The 16,951-nt window shown below is 39.5% G+C and overlaps 1 protein-coding gene across 5 annotated transcripts in view; it reads left to right on the top strand.

The window, feature by feature from the left end:
* LOC137261336 (myosin light chain kinase, smooth muscle-like) overlaps window positions 1-16,951 on the top strand; it is an 82,992-nt gene that overhangs the window by 54,856 nt on the left and 11,185 nt on the right. Inside the window, exon 1 of one of the 5 annotated variants that reach the window (XM_067799073.1) lies at window positions 10,506-10,740. The exons of 3 other annotated variants lie outside the window; for them this stretch is intronic. In XM_067799073.1, coding sequence (XP_067655174.1) covers window positions 10,655-10,740 — 86 coding nt within the window. In that variant the 5' untranslated portion in view covers window positions 10,506-10,654. Of the gene's footprint in view, window positions 1-10,505; window positions 10,741-13,811; window positions 13,884-16,951 lie in introns of those variants that run through there. One more of the 5 variants, XM_067799074.1, reaches the window with a different exon arrangement.

Below are 16,951 nucleotides of genomic sequence, written 5' to 3'. Positions count from 1 at the left end.
TAGAAGCTATTAAGTGTGTGGACGGCGTTGTCGTCAGATGTAACGTCATAATATATATAGAACCGTTAGCAAGGGTAAGATCAAGGCGTCGTTGGGTTACAAAGAAAGATGAATGGATTACACTATTTCCGTTTTATAACATATATGATGACTTGGAAACCTGATAACCAGCGTTTTTCTGCAATATAAAATAATAGTTGTTTTTTCTTCACGCTTTGTACGGCTGTTATCAGGGACGATGATTCTTTGTTCATTAAGACACGATTAACCAATACGCTGATATTAATTATCTTTGAAGAGTTAGAAAAGCGTAACCAAATGAATATGGTGTAGTTTGTATTGGAAAGGTATACAGCATCCCGACGCCCTGTAGATACCATTGATGTAATCAAGAGAACCTAACTGAAGGTTGATGTCATGAGTATCGACCCATACAGTTTGGTAATAAGACAACCATTCGGGTTAGAAATTGTACCCAAATATGTGGATTCGTCCTACGGGTAAGGACTTAAAGAATCCATTCCATTCTCAAGTTCATCCCAATCCCGATCTTGACTTAACGGAAGCTTTGATCGTCATCGCTTAGATCAGTGGAAGATAACCATGACTGAATGAACAGATTTAAGGTAAACTGAGATACCAGGACTCTTGAAATAACAAGCTTTGGGGAAAAAATCTATTTGATACACACTTGAAATCTAGTTTCTTTGAGATAACAAACTTTGAGATAAGATGTTTGATACATACCTAAATCCAGTTTCACTGAGATACTTAACAAACTTTGAGATAAGAATATTTGACATATACCTAAATCCAGTTTCTTTGAGATAACCAACTTTGAGATAGGAATGCCGAAATCTAGTTCCTTTCAGATAAACTTTGAGATAAGAATATTTATTTGATATATACCTAAATCTAATTCGTTGGTTTGTGTTCGAATCCAAGTTTCGTTCTTATTGTGACCCTAGCTAGGTTTGTCAGCGCCATGTTCATGGTTGTGGTTTTAAAGTCATATTCCTGAGTAACTCCTCCCATATTCAGCTGAAAACACAAATGCAGCCATAAAGTGTCAGTTCCCAGTTTGTATTTCCCTGTTGTCCATCAATGTATCAAAACAAATTCATTACAAACACACTTAACCTGATAGACGATTCACCTTAACCACTTTGAAAATCTGTGTACATGTATCCCTACATGAGGACATATACTTTAGTCTGTTTCACGGTCCCTGAACAAAATTATTTTCCCTACTACCAAGCCCTCCCTGAAATGTTAAAGCTCTAAATGAGCGAAGCAGTTCTAGATTTTCTCAATGACAGGATTACGCATCTGAGTGGGGCTCTTTTTCAATTTAAATGGGTCCATTTGTTACTATCAAAATTACATATATTCAGAGGCCAAGCGTCAGTCTAACGTCTACTCGTGAGCTTCAGTAACACGCCTACTTATATGGTTGTACTTGATCAACCTGGAGTGGCTTCAAGCCCTGTACTAATGTCTGCCAAGTATACAAGTACTTCCTTACTCATTGAAAACAAAACCACCTACATAGTACGTATTGATTACATTGTTAGACCATACACCACTGGCGTGGTGCACTTGACAGTTAATCATATTATCGCTTTCTGTGTTTACTGTGGGCTGAAACACGCCCAGAGTAAGCACTTCCTTTGTTTCCGTCAAAAACGTGAAATGGCCGGATGGTTTACGAGTTTATTATTATCAAAATAATTTGGGAAAGAAAAATGTTTCGGAATAATGAGTGAGGCTTGAGTGTTTTGAAAGATGTTTGAACAAGGTTTGCACAGCAACATCGGTTATCTGAACCTCAAGACGTGTCGATCTACTTAAATAAAGCTCTGATTTGCAGATACGTATTTGTGAGTGAGTATGGTTAACGATGCGTTTAGCAATATTCCAGCAATCTGCTGGCAGGGGACACCAGAAATGAGCCTTACATACGTATCCGCGTGGGGAATCGAACCCGGGACCGCGGCGTGATGAGCCAACGCTTTAGCTACTAGGCCTGATAGTTTAGAGAAAAATAACAACGTTCCGATTGAAAAATATTCTATTGTAGTATCTTGAAGGAGCACTGAGCTTCCTCAATCGCTCTTAGCGAGTGTCACCGGTTGTGTCGTTTCCGTTGAACTTCACTGTATGATAGTGAACACGTGTCATGGAATAGTCGGAGTCACGCGATGTCCTTTGATGATGTCCTGTCGAGGAGTATTTGGATACTTATATTGCTTTGTCGCTTTCATTTACTCTTTCACAAACCTTGAATTGAAAGTGTTAGAAATTCAAAAGTAAGTCTTCTTTTGTCCAGATTTAATACAATTTAGGAAATCGACAGGTTTGTTAGTTCCCTTCTATTGTTTGTTAAAAAGATCCGTGTTTATTATAATACTTACTATTTGGGGGATTACAAACCTTAGGCATTCATATAACATACGAACACACATTTTGATCTACAATTGTCTATGAAGTCGTCTTTAGTATGAGACTGACAGGTCGTACATATAGACTATATTATATCCCCAGTGGATGAAACAGATTAAACTATTCACAGCAGCTACCCAATAGATTCATGCATCATCTAATATGACGGGGTTTATTTTAATGTGTCACAGCTCAAGGAACTTTTGTCTATCATGCAGACCCTGAAACAAGCAAATCCAAGAAAAAACAAGTCTAGAATATGTGGCAAGTCTCGATTTGCACAGTTTCAGGTTTGAAAATGAAGAAAGTTTCAAGGCTCCTTTTCATTATATTTTTAGTACGAAATGTTCTTTTCTGTAAAATATGCGCATTTCGGAGACCAGTTGTTTGTCTAGGAGAACTTTGACATTCTCTTTTCCAATATTTTTTTTAAAAAATAGTTATCTTTATAAAAATAACCTTACCTAACAAGTTAACAAAACTTAGTTTTATATAGTCCTGCTTTTGTAAAAAAAATGATTACATAGATAATACGTATTACAGAGCCACCGGGCTCATAGACGCTGGACAGGGTCAACATACCGAGCGGGTTTTCTAAACCTTTTTTCCTGGGCCCACTTGCACAAAGCGATTTTAGCGCTACAACTATCTTAAGCCTATGTTTGAGAATGGGGGTTACAATCATTGTAGCGCTAAGATCGCTTTGTGCAAGTGGGCCCAGGACTTTTGAATCAACACTCGCTTTCTGACAAAATGTAGCATATGCATTGGGAGGACATTGACGCGGAATGGGGATGTAAATTTGAAGAATCATCTGTTTCCATCAATCGGCAATGGGCAGTGGACATTTTAAATTCTTTACCAGCTAGTTTTCAGCTCTAACAATAAATTCTGTCGAAAAAAATATATGGATGAGAGGATGCGTAAACCGCAGGTGTGATGAACCACGCTGTCCGATATGGACCTGAGGCGATACTCAGAGATAAGGGAGATGGCAAGGTGTGAGATATGCTTTAGCGATGGTAGTATCGACATCACGCCTGGAGATAATATAAAAATTTGCATGTGAGATAACATAGGGATGCTGATTTTCAGAAATCTCTCCTCTCAATACATTTAGTTCTACGTGCCAAACGCGAAGGCAGTTGCTTTCTAGAAACTAAATGTCGTTGCTTTTGTACGCAGAAAATAAGCGTGAAGCAAATCAAATGCTGTCATGTTGCTGTCATATGACACCAACTGCATTGATCAATGCTCATGATGTCAATCACTGGATTGTCTGGTTCAGATCCGAATATTTTCAGAGCGCCATCAACTGATTGAGGTGTTAAACAATCACATACCCAAACAAGCATTCAACGAACAAATAACTTAACCAACCAGCCTGGCAATACTCAACCTGCCCATACAACCAAACAACCAACATAAAACCATGCGCATTTGCGAACAAATCCACCATTTACAAATGCACTGGCACTTGCCAGTTACAACCTGGTTTCTATTCAACACATTAACATCTTCTTTATAATGAGTACATGTAGGTAGCAATTAGCACCTGGAAGGTTATCAGTGAAACTCCACCTATGAAACACGATAGCTCAGCGATAAGACGTCATTTATTGCTTTAATTACTCCACTGGTACTTCACGTGGTGTATATCTCCAGCAGTCGGCCATGTTTACTGTCTTTGTACACTCGCGGAGTCATTCACATCATGCAGCTGGCACCGTTCCAGCTCCCACGAAGTCACGTGACTGGTTTGCGGCGTAGCATTGCCCCCGAGTTGAGCCGCACCTCTGTCTGCGATGAATGCTGCAGATTCTTGCCTTTCGTCATGCATAAGAATTCTGCCAACATATCGGCTTCGAATCGTTCAGTACAATTGCACTTTGTCCTATGCTGACCCGAAGGACAGTACGAACACTGTGAGGAAGAATCTGATACTAGGTCATCCTGGCTGCAATCTAAGCACGATAAGTTAAGTACGAATGACGTAATGAAACCTTAGACAAAGATAATCCTCATCGCTTTACCGACAATTATACGCATACTGCAACTCTTACAAGGCTATACACCTCCCCGCTACCCTAACCCACCCCTAGATACCCCAACCCGAATAGAACCCAACCCAACAAAAGTACTAGTATCTGTACTTCACTATGAAAGTGTAAACCTAAATATAGCATACCAGTATGTTGCACATGACTACTTTCTAAATTGCATTGTGTGATTATAGGCAAGTCCAGATATTAGGACAGTGGTCGCTATTTTGTTAGAGTGATCTTAATATTTGTTACAGTTTTGTTTGTTTACAGCTCTATCTCTCTCACACACACAATATTGTTCCTAATGTACACACACACACACACACACACATACACACACACACACAATCACACGCACACTCATATATATATGTACGTTTATTGAAATAGTTTATCGTTGACCTTCACGGTAGCATGCATTTTCCGACCGCGGATGCTAAATATTGAGAAGCCAATTCATTAATTCAACCAAACATACACATCCTGTAACTTTGAAGATTTCTAAGATGCATGAGGTCAAAGTGCAATGTATAATACAGACACGAAGAACGTGACGAGAGATTGGCGCTTGCACGTGCCAGCCACGCGCGTTGAGGTGTCTTTTTACTATAAACAGGAACCCACCATTCAGCAGGAGAGCCTGCATTCCGGTTGGGGCAGCCTTTTGACGCTGCCTTCACCTGTAAAACATGAGAGGGAATTTGGGAGGGACGTGGCGATCTGGCGGAGTGGAATTTTCCGTGTTTATTGTGCTAGGGTCTGCTTGTGTGTTAAACCTGTTGCAATAGTAACCTCTATCTGATTCACTATGCAAGAATTGGTGATCAACAACTTGTTGATTAACGATGAATAATTGATAGATCTTTCTGTTTGATAAGTCATTTAACCTAGGCCTCTCCCCGAAGTTTTAACATCATATCGGGATGCTTGTCATCAAGTTATATAAATTTATTATAGATTGTTATCAGTTTCATACTTCTTATTTCACCAGGGCGATGGGTAGCATTCGCTCGAGATGCCGAAGACGTGGGTTCGATTCCCTACATGGGAACACGATGTTTGGTGCCCCCGCCGCGATTTTGCATGGGCATTACTTAAAGCGTAAAACTAAACTCTCTCATTACATGGGTACAATAGTTGAAGCCCATATCTGGTGTCCCTTGTCGCACTTACTCTTATTACAGCGCTATCATAAAAGAGAAAAGTGTTTCATATTCAAACAATTTACTGTTCCACGCCCGTTTAAACAATATTATCAGTTGGTGTTACGTTTCATTTAATGCTTTGACCGTCTATGACAACTGTATCACGGGATGATGCCTATTTCATGTAGAGTGTATGTGGCTATATGGTACTGATCAACATAGTGCCCGCCTTAGTACTAAACCAGGAAATACCAGGATGTTAGATCGTGTCCATATCTGAGGAACAGATCCACCATGTATCACCCAGTGAGGGGCTGATCACATCAGAGACGTCTTAGTTAAATGTAAAATATTTTCATGTCAATTCCTCCTAACCTCATAAGAAGAAGGAATAGATCTGAAAACTGGGGCTGACCCCAGGTCAAAACATAGTGATGTATATTATGTCGGTATCGAATGCATCAACCATATTATATGGGTACCCGGCAGTTTCTTGAAGGATACAGGACATCGGATAGGAAGTGTCCAGGTAGCTAGGTGGCTATGGTGGGTGAGAGTTAGTCTGGGTAGGCGTCATTGAATCTTGCAGATATTTGCACCCTGCACGGGACCGGTTGGACCTGCGTTTTGTCCCTGTCTAGACAATGCAATGGCCTGCTGAAGCAGCGAACTTTGAGTGTAAACGTTCCCACTGCATATGGTTTAGATAGTCATCTTTTTCTCTTGAAAATATTGCAAATGATAATTCATTCGTCTGCACCAGCTTCCGTATCATGAACGAGTGTGTACGTAAACGTTACTGTATAGACACCCTAGACTTGAGGGCTGCGGGATACCAGACAGACACACAGACAAGATATGTTCAAACTATTTTTACCTGTTAAGGACTTAATTTGCTTTTGATGGTAATTTTGTTTCAAGATCTGTTGAGCGAGTGAGTGAGGTTAGTTTTACCCCGATTGTAGCAATATCAATTCAGGGACACCAGAAACGGGCTTCACACGAACCAGGGTCTTCAGCGTGCTGAGGAAACACTGTAACTACTGGGCCACCCCACCACCCCTAACGCTCTCAGGAGATCCATATAACTGAGTCTTATGAAGTGGGCAAGTGTTCGGATGAAAAGTAATGTAGTATAACTACATTCCATAGACGACTGCGGGAACAGTCACCGCTTTATCTCCTACTGTGTAGACTACTATTGAGCGCTGAAATAGACAAAGGGGCGTATCCATTATCTCGGACACATGTCTGTCGCCAAGACCCGTTTCCTTGTACATATCAATGTGGGCTTCTTTATAGCCCAGTGGGATAGCGCTTTTAATACGGTGTTTATACTATATTTACCTTAACAGCACGTGACTCATAGCTTGTCAGTATACAATGGTGACAGTTCAGAAGAAATCGCGTCAACGCGTTGTCAATATGTTTCCCGTATCATGTACATATCAACGATGAGTGACACGGGAAAAGCTCGGCACATGTCTGTGTAATTGATTAGTTCAGTATGTCAGTGGACTAAGGGTGGATAGAGAGCGGTGAATGTTATCGCATGCTGTGTAAGATGATGACAGTTTGATATATGTTATAGGAGTGTAATAATTGGCTACTGTATCGCTCTCGGTGGTTTTAATGCAGTTTGCGGCGTTAAACGTCACGGATATTGATGCACTAAGGGAATTTCACAATAACAAGAAATATTTCCTGACAGTATAGTTCATTATACGTCTCTGACTATATCGTGAGAATGTTTTTTTTTTGGTGTCATTCATGCAGAGACATGTGATTTGGTCATCTGACAAAAAAACACATAATGCCCCATATGTACATATGCTAAATAATAAAAACTAAGGTAAAGGGAAATTGCTTTTTCAGGTTGAATTTTGCTGTCAGGGATTAATCTTTCTTATTTTCGCAAATGATGAATCTCCAGTTTTATTCACGGCAATTGGCCAGTTTAGACACAAAAGGCTAATATCTTGAGAGATTATTTTTTTGTCCCTGAATGTTATATGAATTGTGTAGTTTTCTGTGACAAACGATTTTTACCCCTGATCTTGCAATCGGTGTAGAAGGGATTGATCAAAGTTGTTGAATGGATTACTTTTAAAACAGACATTAATATTGTTTCAGTTAAATCATAGGTGCCCTCTGTGTGATTACGACTTGATCATAATCAGATGTTTATGAATGAGTGAATTGTTTTAAGACGCTCCTAGCAATATTTCCAGCAGTATTAAGGCGTTGGACACCAGAAATGAGCTTCACTCATTGTGGAGAAGCAAACACGACTGACATAGCTTGAGTAATACTAGCTGCGTCGTAAAACGACTCTCACTCACTTCATGTTTAGTAAGGGCATGACCACGCTGTCATTGACAACTACGGTTCAGTATGATCAACAATTGCTCCACATTTCACATTTCACCATTTTCATCATGTTACGTATATATCGTGAGCTGTTAATATGGATAGATAGATAGATAGATAGATAGATAGATAGATAGATAGATGGACATGATCGCCACAGGTTTTAATTATCGAGGTTCCATTACGTTATCACCTCCAAGGACAGAAACGTCTATTCAAGTCTACAATGGCCAATATCTCAATGAAATATTGTGGGATGAGAATGGCATTTACCAGGAACGTTGATTTACATGGGACACATATGACACACATATACCATATGGCATACTTCAGTTCTTTACGTGGGTCGATATGGGACAGGGTGGTGCTCTTTAGAAATCGAATCGTTTCTTTTACACATCTCAACTCCATATTGACATAAGATACAGATGAGTCACAGCCCCGCATACCTGGTATTGTAACAAAACTCGGGTTTGCGTCGCTTTGATTGCCCTTACCTGCGAGCAGCTAAGAATAAATCGCATAATTCTTTGTGCAGTTAAATTATGCAGAAAATAGATTTTCTCCTCCATGAAATACTTTGTTAAGGTCGTAACGAGGCATGTGGAGTGGCGGATACAGGACGAAGTGGGCGGTCAACCACGACGTTGCTGGGACATTTGAAATATTATGACATCATGCAATCAAAGACCTATATCACTTGTGTAAGAATGTTGAGTGGAGAGTTTTTACGTTTGGGATCGTGAGCTGTTAATATTGTAATGAGATTCTGTTGCACAGGCTTCATGTGTTACAAAATTATGTATCCCTTTAGGAACACACGAATCCTGTGCACAGAAATGTCATTATAAATGTATTTTTCAAAATATGTTCCTTTGAGGAAACATTTTGTAGACATGTCGACCATTCCGAACATTTGGCGCATATTTTGTCCGATGCAGGGTGGCTTGATGCAAGTTGTGGAGTGGACTGTTTTGAAGAGGGCATTGTGTCAAATCACAGGTGCCCTCTGTTTGATTACGACTTGATCATAAGCTGGTAATAAAACAACATTCACTCACTCTCTAATCAGCACTGTGGGCGTGACCATGTTGCCACGGACAACAACGGTTCAGTATGATCAATACTTGGTCCCCATTTATCAGTGTTTTATGGTACATAATTGACTTGGCCTTGCATGTGTTTTTGACGGGTGGGGCAGAATACGCTCACCTGTTAGCACCCGTCATCATCATTCTCTGATAATGAGTTATATCTATATACAGTCATGTTCATGCTAATGGCGTAATCGAACAAGGTTTTTTTTACACTCTTTTCCTTTCTACCAATCGAATATTCGTTTGTGTTCACGAATATTAATTTTCAGTCATTACCTTTTACTGTTAATAACTGTAGTGATTGGTGAAATAACATCTTCTAGGTCAGTATAATTCTGTTCTTGTATAAGATGTCGGTTGCAGTGTATTAACTGTTATACCACGTGAAATTTTACAATAATGTCTCGTGCTGTGTAGTTTATACACCTCGTCAAGGACACTTGTCAATTTCATACCCGGTGAAATAAACACCAGTAGGTTTCAATGTTAATGTTCTACACACAACGTTAGAATCATTCCCACGACATTCGCTTGTGACTTTAACAAGCGTGTAAATATCTCAGCACAGCATGAGTCTGTCTCTGTGTGCCCTGAATGTGTGACATACATTTAGGTCAGATTTGGTTTTCTTATCTTCGATTACCTGCCTCAGAGAGTCTGCAATTGTCAATTTGAGCTTTGAATAGACGCATGTTTGAGATATTTCATGTCCATACTACAACGCATTCTTTAAATTCCTAACCCGATTGTGAAATATGTGTCGGGTGGTTGAACATTCAATAAATCAGAATCAATTAGGGAGAGCCCTTCCTGTTTATTGAAATCGTTGACCTAGAGATACCGAGTGACGGCAATGGTTGCAGTCAATAAATTCCGAGTACAGTCGCTTTCCATATATGGCACATTTTACCCTGGTTCCTGTACACACGCTCATTCATAAATGGGCTTATTATATTAGGATCTGGTTTTCCACGGAGACCTGAGCATTAGGGAAACAAATTCAGTAATTACTGCTTAGAACATTAAAATAGATGTATTAATGGCATATAATCGCATAGTTATAGAAACACTTGTTGATGAGCTTTAAAAAATTTAGATCAGTTTTACTTTGATTTTGCGGAATAACGGTAGTGTAAGATGCATGTATTTCATGAGGGTGGTGAAATAACACTTTTGAATATAACACTGTTAAGAAAGTTGTTGTAAGTAAGATCTGTTCAGACTCAGCAATACTTGAACTGTTGACATAGATCAACGAAAGATTACAAATAAATATCTCTAAGCCTCACTGGCCGACCAAACAAATGAGCCTCAACACCTACCGACATGGGAATTGTTATCTCGATGTTGACTGGCTCACGGCGGTTAGCCCGGACCAATCACCGAGTTTCTCACACCCATTCGGCGTACCGGAGCCTTACGTCAGGCTGTTTTCACCAGTGCACGTTGTGAAGCTGTCATTATGCGAAGGCGCGGCACATAGAAAGCACCAGAGAGAAGGAGGCAAGAAAGGGATGTACAATAGTGAAACTCGTCAAACAGACAACAGAAAACAATGGGACATTACGCTCAGCCAGACGTTTGTGATAAAAATCTTGAAGCCGAAACTGACTATACGGATATTTGTTTCTACAAGTTGAAGTAAGTTTTTTTATGGAATTTTCACCTAAAATGAAGACATAAAAAACTCATAATATTTACTTTTGGCCGATGTTTGTTTAATTATGGACTACGTTCTGATTCTCTTATTAATATTTTAACAGTTATGTCTCATAATGGATGCATGACCTTAACTGATATACGAGGCATGAATCTGATCTACGTTTAACAGTAGAAACGTGTTTATCATAACGTGACTTTATGATGCAGGGTATAATCAAACTCATTATTAACTACTTATACATGTGTAGTATATGTACTAAGTAAACACACTCATTTCTGGTGCATACGCATTTCTGAAGTACGTCATACAGTAATGTATTTATACCCACCCTGTATTTACTTACAGATAACAGTGTCATTAAGCAGTGTTAACACTTCTTCTTTTACATGGATGTATGTATTACTCATACATAGCCAGTCTGTTCACTATAGGTGATTTACAAATAGTTTATAGTGTCGGTGAAACCAGTTAAATATCTGACGCTGAGTTCACATTTGATGTCGATTTCCCACCAAGACACCTTCAAATCGGTGTTCATATCACGTTCTGTCGCTCACCTTTAAAGGTCAAAGGAAAGCAAAGCACTAAGCGTTACGCCTTTTCGACAGATTGCGACAGGAATTTAACAGTATGTGACTGAAATAAATCACTCTATTAGCACAGACGGGTAAACTCTGCTCAAGTGCATCCTTTGAACAGCTGATGTGTTTGTTACACAGTTTCATCAAGAAAGTTAAAATGAGAATCTAAGCATAAGTGCTGTTATTTACTTACAATTTCCAAAATTTTGTCTATTTGGGCAGTATTCTGTTTAGTGCATGCATGAATAATAATGGGCGAGTGAGTTTAGGTTAAGGCCCCATTCAGCAATATTTAAGGTAAATGACGGTGGCCTTGTAACAACCTGGACCAGACAATGCAGTGATCAACGCATAATTAATAACACACAAACCAACATAGTCGTGACGTTCCTAAGTCGACGGAGGCATGTATAATTGACGATATTCATTGCTAAAATCGCTTGTGGAACTGCCTTGGGGTAAATGTTACGATGTATTTTGCAATGCGACAGTAATTGACTTTCTAATCTGCAGCAGATCAATCATATCGAACATTGTAGGTGTATCCCAGAGAATGTCACCACGCCGTTAATTACAGTACTACAATCTCCCAGCATCACTCCCTCACTAATGACCAGGTATTACATGGGAGAAGTGTTACTCTGTAAAGAAGATATGCGGTGACTCATACATTAACATATGAATATGAGCCTTACTTCATAGGGATTGTAAAGGAATGCATAACGGCTTTGTATGCACGCTACACACAGTGTCGACCGTATTCACTGGTGTGATAAACATGTTGTGGTGAAAACTGTTATTGCAATGGTGGAAACTGTTATTGCATTCTTGAACGGATACAAATAGTCTTGATGTTGTGTTCGCAAAGCATTCGATAACAACATATCGATTTCGGAGGTTGAAATATACTATTGGAATACAGATACATTAATGCTCAGTGGTGTAATATGTTCATCATTTGTAACAAATACCACTTCGATAGGCTAGCATTATATACGCTTTCCCTTCCCATAATTACTGTACCACTCTTGGGTTGTGAACGTGCTTATATACTACCCTCCCACAATGATTTCTCTTATGTTAGTGGTGTTTCGGATCTTTGATTGAAATGGAATGGGTGGGTGAATATTGCGTTTTCAGTAAGTGAATCGTTTACTGTTTCAAATGGACATTTACATTGGCAAGGGTCTTGACATTGGGGTTGCTCATGTACTGTGTTAGATTTGGAGGTTCGGCTGTGTCCATTGTGAACATGAATAAAAATTATAATAATAATTGCCATGTCAGTGAATAATAATCATAATCGAAGGTTATGAGCATGGAAACGTCTCCGTATAGATAACTTAATCTATGACTGTCATATTGGGATGCAGATCAGGATTTTGAAATGTGTGTCGGGTGGGGATGGAGGAGGTTTAAGGGCGCACGGAATACTCCAAACGAAAGTGTGAGTTTTGCGCCAATTCTAGCAATATTCCAGAAATATTACGGCGGTGGGCATCAGAACTGTTCTTCTTACTTTGAAACCATGTTGGGAATCGAACCCCAGTGTTCAGCGCGACGAGCGAACGCTTTAACCACTAAGCCACCCACGGCCCCATAAACAACAAAGTGACTTGGCCGAAGGCGCATTAACATTTCAAGATGTCTGAAATACAGGGTGTCTGCAGGGTGCGTCCCCATCTTTATACAAAAGAAAATCCCACCAGACATAATGTTCATTTGGCTATTGAAATAACGCGAGTTTATCAAAAGACTGCCAAAGTTGCAGTCAGTGATTGTAATGTTAAGCAGATTATTCCTTAATCCCGTCATGACTGGGGATGGATATTAAATGAGCCGTATACACAAATCAATGTAGTCGACACGGTTGTTTAAGCTGTCGAACCATCGATACATGTATCTCATAAACCCAGGTTTCTCATCCTGTCCTGAATTGAAACTATGGACAAAACATGCAAATTCCATCGACTTTACGCCATGCATCAGCAAAAACAGTAAAATATTCATGCTTGAATATCGATTTAGCTCGTGTTTCATGTTTTGAAAACACGTGAAAGGAATTGAAGTCTCACAGAATCTCTTTAGCCGTAATCGAAGTCATCGAAGCGTATCCAGAGAATGAATACTTTCTTTAACCCCACACGAATCAAGTCCATCAGCATAATCCATCAGCACAGAATAATGTGTCACAATAATCTGAAACTCTTTATATGGAGTTAAAACAAACGTTATGTAAAGTCGACGCACCAGACTGATTTTGTTAGTCATAAAGTGGTCCAGGTCGTAAGGGGTTAACTTCTAATTAATTGTCTGTACGTTGATGAACAAGTCACGTCACGTTACGATTATATTGATCGGTTACGGGGATGTATAAGTGCCTTAGTGCGCGCATAACTTATGTTTGTTCTTATAGGGAAGAAGGTATACACTTCGGTGTGTAAGACATACATGGTATAAAGTGTATACTGTACACTGACTTTGTGAGTATACTGTGAGTCCCGCGGCAGGGCAATGGATGACTTGCCAGAAACTTTAAGGTATAGCCGTGTTCTGTGTATACATGTTTTCTATATATGGTAAATATAAGTATAATTACTTTTATATGTCGATGATATTTGCATTAATCTATTCATCGAATCACATGATTAGACTTGACAGCTTGTCCGCTGGTGTGACGAGTGGAAATGTTTAAGGTCATGCAGTTTTCTGTCGATGCAGTGGTTGTCTTACACTGTTTCAACAGAGATAACATGTTGACTAGCTCTGTTTTTCCCACCTTACATCAATAAGCAATACACACTACAACTATGGCCTATCAACTGAAGCGGTCAGTTGACCATAATACCCCCACTGGAGCTATAACTGAAACACATATGTAAATTTCAGTTATGTCTGAATCTATATTGCATTTTATTCCACGTTTAAACACAGATGTTATATTTTATAGTATTTGTATTATATCCAGTTATGTTTTTTATTGTTTTCTTACTACTGATATTTTTCCAAATAATTCTCGTAGAAAAAATTATATATATGTGTAATTTAATAGCATGCATGTATGTGTTTCGTTATGCCTCAGAAAATACGTAGCATTCGCGTTATGTCTTGTTTATATATGCACATTTTACGAATTGGATAGTGATGAATCACTGTTTCTATTAACACGGTATACTTAAGGTCAAAAGAGGTCATTATTTGACAGCGAGAGCATGATAACGCAAACTGATTACGTAACGTCATTATATTGAGAGTGTGTGTCATCAACACATCGCGAAACAGTTCGACGTTTGGGTATTTTCTTTTGACATTTACGTGTAAACGTCTTTTTACTTCGACGTAGAAAGCTCTTAAGACGCTCTACAAAAGAAACAGACCTGTGAATGTTTGGTTCCAGATATCTGCTGTCTCCATGGATGCATCTGATTGCTCTGTTGAATTCGTTAACGAGTAAAAAGCTATTATTATCGGATCAGTGGTTTTGTATTCATCGCTGCAGCCCGGGCTCAGACTGTAAAACCAACGCATCGCAACCTCATCGTGAAACTGTGTAGCTGTGACAACCAGAACGAAGGTTGTTATTGACACAGCAAACCGATGTACTGTGTCAGCGTTGATTCAGCATGTGTCATACCTGTTGTACATTGCACCTTGATTACAGGTAAACAGACAAGAGTCCCCCAAATTCAAACACTGAACGCGGAGGACTTGGTTGAATCACTAATGACATGGGTTGAACCAAGGAAAAAAATTCTTTTGATGGTGCTTGAGGGATTAGGTGACGTGTTTTCGGAAACAAAGGATCAAGTAATGGAGTTGTCAAGCGTATGACGAAGATTCGGTCTTTTGACCTCAGCAGAATGTTTCTGTACAAGTTGTAGATGCCATGAGGGTGGTAAAAACATTGACAATGATAAGTGCAATGCTGCTAATGTAATGTTTCTCATGGTAATTATGAAGATGGGTATCACCACTTCATGAATGTTTACGGCACTGAAATGTTGACAGTGATAATCAAAACGTTATGGCTTAACAACAAAGATGATAATGAAAGTGATTACCACGATTCGAAATGACAGAGCGGTGGAGTAGCCCAGTAGTTAAAGAACATTAACCCTGCCGAGTGGCGTGAATTAATCACCTGGAGATAATTAACAGAATTCCGTTGAATTCTGTATCGTTAGTAGAAAGTATGGGAGCCATACCAGACGCATCCGTTCCCATCTTACCCTTACCCTCGCGCTGAAACCCTTCACCCTCACAGTCTTGATAAGTAAAACATGTGATTTATCTATCAAGGTCCACGAAGAAGCAAAGATCGAGAGCAGCAGGCAGCCTCGCATGTCAGCCTATCTGAAATACTGTCATCAAAGAATTCCAAACTTTTGGTCCTGTTCCGACCCTGTGTTCCGATCCAAATCGTCCTTCGACGGAAAGAAAATATGTCTCAAGCTTTCAAATAAGCAAAACAGTTGAACAAATAAATATCAACATTCTTTTCATATCTTATGTACGCCTTTTCGACCTCTGAACCAGTCGAGGTCAATGTTTGGTATACAAATATTTTCTATCAACACAGGCATACAGTAAGGCGTCGTATGTAGATTTCATTTAAGAAGAAACGACCATGTTTCTTATATTGCAGTGGACGTTGATCTGCCTCAGTCTAGACATATAGACGAAGATGAATATCTTTATGTAACTCGATGAATGTTTGACATGCATGAGGTATATGTTTGTATTGACTTTTCCCATGCACATCAGTTAGACCAACTTTTTGCGCCGTGATTTCTTAAAGGAGACGTGTGCACATGGTTCTTAACACCTTCCCATTACACTGTCAAGTTTGTTATCGATTGGATAAACAGTTTGAGCACTCTGAGATGGCTCGAATCGTGTCCTAGGATTTACATTAGGGTAAAAACCATAATTCTTTGTAAGAACTCGCTCTCGATGAGCTTAATCGCTAAGATTTATCAACTTATTCCACACAGTTGAGTCCATAAACGTGATATACCATTATGTAGTTTTCTTGCACGGTAGACGGATATTGACATAATTGGTTAGGAATGGTGAATGTTTGCCGATTGTTTTTTTTTCAAAAAAGAGAGTTTGATTATTATACAGATGCACAGAAATGCACTGAGGAAGGTTTAGATGAAAATAGATGACCTTTGGAACTTGCCCTGTTGACAAAGGAAGTTAAGGTCAGAGCAGTCTAGTGCAGGGTCAGCATTATTTAAAGACCGGACACACGGTCCAGGGTTAGGTCACAACGTGTTTGACCACCGAGGGATTTATGAATGACCGTCGTGACTGAAACACTTAAAATACCCTTGTTTCGTTCCCACAAACCACAGAGCAAATTGTGAATGAACCCGGGTCCCGACGAGAGACCCTGGACTTCCGATCCTGGTACACTGCGATTCATATGGCTACATCACGTGAGTGCAAATCTAGCAAAATCACGTCCAACTGTCTCGGAGTTTACCGACAGTACTTAACACACGGGTGATAATCTGCTTCACATGGAATTGAAATCGGAATGTGGTTGGAAACATCTGATTAGCTACTGTGCACATGGGGGTCACACGCGGCAGTCATCGTA

The sequence above is a fragment of the Haliotis asinina genome, chromosome 14 (genome assembly GCF_037392515.1).
Source record: "Haliotis asinina isolate JCU_RB_2024 chromosome 14, JCU_Hal_asi_v2, whole genome shotgun sequence".
Classification (NCBI taxonomy): Eukaryota; Metazoa; Mollusca; class Gastropoda; order Lepetellida; family Haliotidae; genus Haliotis; species Haliotis asinina.
Note: the sequence above shows the minus strand (reverse complement) of the source record. Positions and strands in the feature narration are given on the sequence as shown.